The sequence below is a fragment of the Orycteropus afer genome, unplaced genomic scaffold, assembly GCF_000298275.1.
Source record: "Orycteropus afer afer isolate SDZICR_OR568_19922 unplaced genomic scaffold, OryAfe1.0 scaffold00647, whole genome shotgun sequence".
In the NCBI taxonomy this organism is placed as follows: Eukaryota; Metazoa; Chordata; class Mammalia; order Tubulidentata; family Orycteropodidae; genus Orycteropus; species Orycteropus afer.
Genome location: NW_006922234.1, coordinates 767,088 through 775,094, shown reverse-complemented (window position 1 = coordinate 775,094; position 8,007 = coordinate 767,088). Strand labels below are relative to the sequence as shown.

General features: G+C 41.2%; 1 protein-coding gene across 1 annotated transcript in view; it reads left to right on the top strand.

Moving 5' to 3' along the window:
• Nucleotides 1-7,787, top strand: part of VBP1 (VHL binding protein 1) — an 18,684-nt gene extending 10,897 nt beyond the window's left edge. The window contains exons 3-6 of the mRNA XM_007956640.2: nucleotides 1,046-1,112; nucleotides 2,358-2,456; nucleotides 5,500-5,638; nucleotides 7,717-7,787. Of these exons, the coding sequence (XP_007954831.1) occupies nucleotides 1,046-1,112; nucleotides 2,358-2,456; nucleotides 5,500-5,638; nucleotides 7,717-7,787 (376 nt within the window). The remainder of the gene's footprint in view (nucleotides 1-1,045; nucleotides 1,113-2,357; nucleotides 2,457-5,499; nucleotides 5,639-7,716) is intronic.
• The last annotated feature ends 220 nt before the right edge of the window (nucleotides 7,788-8,007 follow it).

Below are 8,007 nucleotides of genomic sequence, written 5' to 3'. Positions count from 1 at the left end.
ACTCCGCAAAGTGGGATGTGGAACAGTTTTTTTGTGTAGTATGTTATGCCAGTTAAGCTTGATGTCCCCTGCGACCATGGTCCCAAGCCCACAGGTCCAGCTACTCGCTCCCTCTGGGTAGCTGGCTGTGGCCAAGAAATGACTATAGCCTTGTCCTTTGTCAGCTCTACTATGTACCTGGGAATTCTTACAGAACATACAAATACACTTGTAGAAGCATTGTCTGCCAGCCTTATACATGGTCTTGGGCACACAGCCCCCTGCATAGACATACTTAATAGTTCAGCCTGTCTACCCATCTGTCCACCCATATAGCTTTGTTTGCCTTCACTGACAACGCAGTACTGTATGTGTAAAAGGGTTTGTCTTTGTTGTCTGTGCCTCCCATGCACCTCTCTATGTCTTCCTCTTCCTCAGTGTCACTGTGTTGATCAGTCACATTTGGTACATTGCCCTTCTTTTCACCCAAATCAGTACTTGTCTCTACCTGTCTTAACAGTGTTCCCTCCCCTCTCCTCCTACCCAGGGTAACCAACAAAGAAAATTTCCTTCCATCTAGAAACATTTCCTTGATTTTTTATAATAATGGACTAATATAATATTTTCCTTCTGTGATTGACTTGTTTCACTCAGCATAATGTCCTCCAAGTTCATCCATGTTATGTGGTGTTTTGCAGATTCTACATTATTCTTTAGGGTTGCGTGGTATTCCATTGTGTGAACACATTTTAAAAATGGGTTTTAAAATTTTTCTGTTTAAAATGCAACTCAGATCTAGTGCAGAGCCTCTGAAACCCCTTGTTTGAAGCTCGTAGCTCTAGAAATGCTAAATAATCATTAAATATTTGACATATGGAAAAGGGCTTTGTACACATAGGCATTCCATAATGTTGGCGATAATATCTCCAGTATTTTATATCTTTAAATGGTCCTTAAGAATGTAGCACTAGGAAACACACAGCTAATAAGACTATGTCCTGGAGTGTTAGTCTCACCTGTAAAATTGTTTCATTTTCATTTTCTATAACCTTTTTCTTGTTCACAGGCTAAAAAGTCAGATTCCAGAAATTAAGCAGACTTTAGAAATTCTTAAATACATGCAGAAGAAAAAAGTAAGTGCGTTTTTGTTTGTAAGTATGAGTGAATTAGGATGCTTACATAGAGTCTTGCTTGCCTTGACTCTGTGGGCCCTGTTGTTTTATGTGTGCTGTAGGATCCATTTGGCTTTCCTTAAGAACAAGGATGAGTCAAAGAATCCTAGAGCTTCATCAGTTTCAGCTAGTTATTGGCAGAGCTCGATTTCAGAATCTTCTAAGTCTAAACTCAAAAAACTCACTGCTGTCAAGACTGATCTGACTCATAGCGATCCCTCCTTGGGTTTCCAAGGCAGTATCATTACGGAAGTAGGTAGCTCACCTTTCGTTCCGAGGAGTGGCTGGTAGGTTTGAACCGCCAGCCTTCTGGTTAGTAGTCAAATGCCTTGGCACTATGATAGAGCTTCCAAGTCTAAATCTGTTGTTGCTGTGTGCCAATGAGTCAGACCTGACTCATAGCGACCCCTCCTTGGGTTTCTGAGACAGTATCACTATAGAAGTAGATAGCCCAACCTTCCTTCTGAGGAGTGGCTGGTGGGTTTGAACTGCCAGCCTTCTGGTTAGCAGTCAAATGCCTTAGGCACTATGCTACCAGAGCTCCTGAGTCTAAATCTAGTACTCCTTAAATCAAACCAGGTTATAAAGATTAAATTTGATAAACCTATTATATTCAAGTGATTGTTTATATATATTGGATTTATTACTTGATTTTGCATGAATCATTGATGAAGTAATAATACTAGCTAACTCTTGTACAATCCATTGACTTTAATCAGATTTTAACAGTTTTATGTGTGTGTATGTACAGACTGTGGTTGTTAGTTGTCATCAAGTGGGTTTTGATGTACGGTGACCCCATGTATGCAGAGTAGAACTGCTCATAGAGTTTTCAAGCTGTGACCTTTCATAAGCAGATTGTCAAGCCTGTCTTCCAAGGTGCCTCTGGGTGCTTTTGAACTGCCAAATGGAGTGCTTAATTATTTTCACCATCCGGGGATTCCTGTAGGGTCTATTAGTATCCTCCTTTTACAGATGAGGGACCGGAGACACAGAGAGGGTAAGTGAATGCCAAGTTTACACAGCCAGTAAATAGCTGAGCCAGAATGCGTGCCCAGCCATCTGCCCTAGTCTTTGTGTCTCTTACCACTACACTTAGTCTGCATGCTGGTACTGCTTTAATTGTCTTATGTGCAACTCAGAGACTTCTTCTTCACCAGCTTGGTAGGAAACAGGCGTGTTTACAGTGTGTACTTCTTTTTGAAGGAGTCCACCAGTGCATTGGAGACCAGATTCTTACTGGCAGATAACGTGTACTGCAAAGCTTCGGTTCCCCCTACTGACAAAGTGTGTCTGTGGTTGGGGGTAAGTAAATCGAGCAGACACAGCTTCCTCAGCTGACGTTTGTGAACAGTGCGGCTTGATGCAGGTAATGGCCTTGTCTCCCTTTGATGGTGGAGGCGGTTCATATTGGAAAATGGCTTGAATTAGGAGTGAGATGACAACAGCGTAACTAACCTGACCAAAAGCCTCCCTCCCTCACTGCTCTTACATGAAACAGTAGGAAAAGAAGTAGAAGCTAAAATTAGAATGCATTGCTGAACTTTCAATAAATATGTCTTCCTCATAAGAGTTTATTAGTTCTAGAAAGATCCCTTCAGAGTCTCGGAGAAAAGTTTATTACAAAGACATCAAAGTTGGAGTTCATTTTCTGAAACCATCTGTTTCCGTTTGAGATGATTTCCCCAACCTAAAAAGGTCTATGGTTTTCCTATCTTCCTCCTCTTAGCAGTGGTATAAGCTCACCCATCCAGGACAGATTGTTTTTTTCCTGGTCAGCTGATTGTAAGGAAAGTCTTATGGGACCATTGGGTAAGCTCTGAGAGGTGAGCAGATGAGCATGTAGAAACTTCCTTCTGGCTTCCTTTGTTGTGGTGGTGGTGTGCCATCGAGTTGGCCCCAACTCAGCGACCTCTCCTTGGGTTTCCGAGGCAGTATTGCTACGGAAATAGATTGCCCAACCTTCCTTCCAAGGAGTGGTTGGTGGATTTGAACCACCAGCCTTCCGGTTAGCAGTCAAGTGCCTTAGGCATTGCGCCACCAGAGCTCCCTTAGTTAGCTGTATTATTTTAAGAATTTGAAACTTTTTGTAACACTTTTTCCCACAACTGGAATCCCCATACTCCTTTAATTTTAGTTAAGTATTTAAAAGAAAAGAGTCAGTGTTACTGCTTGCTCATCCTTTTTCTTATTCTTTGAGTTTAAAATCTGAATCCGTCTCAGTGTTGATTTTTTTTTTTACCGTATTAAGTCTTTTTCTAGAAAGAATATGACTTTTTGATTCACAAAATCAAGTGTTTAGTTCAGGAATGATATTTTCTATTACATCTTTGAATATGTTTTTGTTCCATTTCTTTTATTCTAATAACTATGCATATATTGAATTTAGGGATTTTGTTGATGTTTTTATGAAAATGGAATTATGTTATACATGTTTGTTGTTGTTGTTGTTATGTGCCGTCAGGTCGGACCCGACTCATAGCGAACCCTCCTTGGGTTTCCGAGGCAGTATCACTGCGGAAGTAGATTGCCCCATCTTCCTTCTGAGGAGTGGCTGGTGGGTTTGAGCCGCCAGCTTTCTGGTTAGCAGTCAAGTGCCTTAGCCACTATGCTACCAGAGCTCCCACATGTTTCTTAGCACCTCCTTTTCACTTAATATCATAGCAGTCTTTCCTTATGAGTAGACATAGTTCCATGGTTTAAATAGCTTAATAATCTGTCATATAGCTGTGTCATAATATTTCCAAGTTGAACGTGTCTGCACATGTAAACTTTTGCAACAAAGACATTTCCTAAAGATGGGAATGGCTGGGTCTGAAGAGTATGCACATTTACAGTTACAATCGTTGTTGTTGTTGTTGTTATGTGCCGTCAAGTTGGCCCCGACTCATAGCGACCCCTCCTTGGGTTTCACTACAGAAGTAGGATTGCCCAACCTTCCTTCCTAGGAGTGGCTGGTGGGTTTGAACCGCCAGCCTTCTGGCCAGCAGTCAAGTGCCTTAGGCACTATGCTACCATGGCTCCTACAGTTACAACAGAGTATATCAAATTACTCTTTGGAAAGACTACTGATTGACATTTTCTCCAACAGCATGTAAAAAAACCCTTTCATTCGCAGACTCAGCACATTTCAAATTTTTGCCAGTTTTCCAGGCAAAGATGGTATCTTATTAGACTTTCTTAGTCTGACAGATGCTCATCTGTATTCTCTTCTGTCTGCTCATGTTTCTATTGGATTCTTTTTTCATATGGATTTTTAGTTTTTTCTTAGATTTTATGTGTCCTGCATACCAGTTCTTCTTTTATGCTTTACAGATATTTTCTCCTTATCTGTCACTTCTCTCGTTTATGGTTTTTTTGTTTTGTTTTGTTGTTGTTATACAGAAAATTTACATTTTTAATCTAATCAAATTTACCAGACATTAGTCATTTTCTATTTTATCTTAATGCTCTCCCTCCATCACATTTTTAAATATTGTAATTTTTCTAATATTTTAATAGTTTTTTCCCTAAACTTATTTAAATATAAATAAAAAGGCAACACTAGAAAAATGGGCAGTTGACTTGCAGTCACTTCTAAGAGGAACATATCCAGGAAACACGTATAAAGTCGTTCAGCTGTATAATGGTTACCTCTGAGGTGGAGGTGCTGCTAGTGATTGGAAAGGGGCCAGCGTGTTGGTGATGATCTAGTTCTTGATCTGGATGCTGGTTGCGTGGGTGTGTTGAGTTTGAAAATACCTCATGCTGTCCATTTACGATATGACTACTGTACTTTTACACTAATATCATGTGCCCATCTTCCACATTTGTAGTTCTCTGGTATTGCTAAGACTAAGGGCGTGGCTTTAACAAACAGAAATGTATTCTGTCACAGTTTAGGAGGCTACCAGGCCAAATCTGGAGCCCCAGCTGTAGGGGCAGGCTTTCTTTCTCTCTCAGCTCTGGGCGAGGCCCTTGTCTCCTTTCAGCATCTGTGGGCCCAGTGTTCCTTGGAGATCTCCACGTGCCTTGGCTTCAGTCTTACTCTGGTCTAGGAGGTTTCAACGCAGAGACCCTGAGTCTCTACCTCTCTGCTCACTTCTCTCTCCTTTGATGAAAGGTGATGTAGGCCACACCCCAGAGGAACTCCCCTTACATCAGGGCTGTGACCCGAGTAAGGGTGTTGCACAGAAGCAGCCCTAGATGAGATGTAAATTAATGCAGCAGAGCTGGGTTCCGATAAGTTTGTATTTACAGAAATGGCCAGTGGGTCGGATTTGGCCTGAGGGCCTTAGTTTGCCAACCCTGTTCAAACCTAGAAAGCACTGTGTAAATGTTTGTAATTGTCATTGCTGTCTCTCTTCAGGCAAATGTAATGCTTGAATACGATATTGATGAAGCTCACGCACTGTTGGAAAAGAACTTAGCAACTGCCACAAAGAATCTTGATTCTCTTGAGGAAGACCTTGATTTTCTTCGAGATCAATTTACTACCACAGAAGTCAGTATCCTTTCTTTTTTTTTTTTTTTAAAAAGGAAGTATAAAGGAAAAAGTTCTTTTAAAAAAAACATTTTTATTTGCATTGTTTTAATGAAAACGTTCATATTCTTATGCTAATATGAAGTTACAGAATTTATGAGAGTAATAGATAACATTTAGAAGCAATACTATAATCCGTTTGAAGATAGCTTAATTAATTAATTCGAAGTATGAAAGTATGGAAATAGAAAATTCAGATGGGTGAATGAGTACTTTTATTCCAGATATTTTCCCAGACACCTTCTTAGCTAATTTAGTAGTTTAATTCCACAAGCATTTGTTAAAAGGTCTCCTACGTTCATGCAGTTGTGCTAAGCCATGTGGAGTGTGGGACTGGTGGCAGAGTCTTCCTCTATTAGAACTACACATGTAAAGCAGTTAAATGTTCATTTTAATTTCATAGCAAAACAAAAGGAAGTTTATGTATGCAGCACCAAGGCAATTTAAAGTTGTTGTGTGCTGAGGAGTCAATTCTAACTAATGGTGACCCCACAGGACAGAGTAGAACTGCCCCTAGGGTTCCCAAGGCTGTGATATTTACAGAAGTGGACGGCCACATCTTTCTCTTGCAGAGTAGCTGGTGGGTTTGAACTGCCAGTCGTTCAGTTGGCAGCCGAGTGCTTAACCATTGTGCCACCAGGGCTCCTCAGTTGAGAGTTAGGGAAAGATAGATGTGACTTAGAATTAGGTCAAAGGAGGTTCTGTTGAGAAGCTGAACCTTGAGCTGCTGTAAAAGGCAATGGAGGATTTAGATGGCAGAGAGAAGAGATGGGGGAGGAAGAAAAGGGCAGGATGTCCTAATCTCAGGAAAGGACAGGCATATGGAGACAGTAAGTGCTTGCCTTTCCCCTCTAACCGATGCTCCTCTGGGGGTCCCGTGGCAGTCGTTGACCAACCCCCCAGTCACCTTTCACTCTTCTGTCTTCCTCACCACTGTACTTTTGTCAAATTTTCCTCCTCAGTATTTCTCCAATCAAGCCCTCTGTGCTAAGGCTGCTGGCTCTAGTTTACAACTTGAACTTGCTCCTTCCCCAGTCTGTTCCTCCCATCTGTCCTTCACACTATGTCCAGCCAGTCTCATCTCATGCCAATGACCTCTTCCTGCCCTAGCCCTCTTCCAGTATAATTTGTGTGCCAATAACCCTAATTAATTATTGTTGTTGTTACATGCCGTTGAGTCAGACCCGACTCAGCGACCCCTCCTTGGGTTTCTGAGGCGATATCGCTACAGAAGTAGATTTCCCCATCTTCCTTCCGAGGAGTGGTTATAAATTATTAGTTAGTAATTATTCTCTATCACATGTAGTCCATGGCCAGTGCTCAGTGCTTGTGGGAGGGAAGGCAGGCACATCTGAGGCATAGTGCAGGGGGCCCTCTGACTGCTGCTATGGAAAGACTTCATCCATCTGTGAGAGGAAGAGGGCCAAGGCAGAGGTGGTGCCTGTGTGAGCAAAACCCAAGAGAAGCCAGTGGCTAGATAGCTACAGGAGCCAAAGAAAAGGAAATCGTTCAAGATGAGCCCTGCAAGCTTGGAGAAATGCCGTCGTTGATGGTGCAGAAGGTGCTCCTGCACACGAGAGCCTGACGGTCAAGGACAGTTGCACAGGAGCCATCTCTGTGAGGGGAGGGGCTTCACCTGCTTCCTGTAGGGCTTTGTCCAGTCCCTCACATGAAACAGATGTTTCATAAATGGAATGAATGTCCTGGGAAACTAAAGGGAGAGTAAAAGAGAAAATTACTAATTGTTATTTTGATTTCACTATTACATGGCAGATACGGGTTGAAGGACCTTGGAAAGTTCAAAATGAGGGACTGTCTTGAAAACTTGACAGTGTCTAGATCCTATTTGTTAAGTAAAAGTACCATATTTGACTAGATGGGCTAGCCAGTTGTTGGTTTAGTGTTGATGGCACTTTGTCCTGGTATTTTCTTAACAATTGATGATATAGCAAGCTGGCTCCAACACTAATTTTCACCAGTATTTTGTGTGTATGATTTCTCTCTTTTGAATGACATTTGCATTTTCTTTGACAATTCTTGCAGATATGGCCAGGGTTTATAATTGGGATGTAAAAAGAAGAAACAAAGATGATTCTACCAAGAACAAAGCATAACGATGGCAGTTGCAAACGTGGTTCAGTTTTCCTAACACATGTTATTTTAAATACCCCAAAATTTATCCTTCAGAAGTGACATAACGTTGACTATTTTTTTTAGCAGCAAGGATGAGGATTAAAGCTTTTAAAAAAGAGAAACACCATTTTATTTATTTATAAGAACAAAATTAGTTTCTAATATTTTAGGAAGTTAACAGTCTTTTGATTTTTTTTTCAC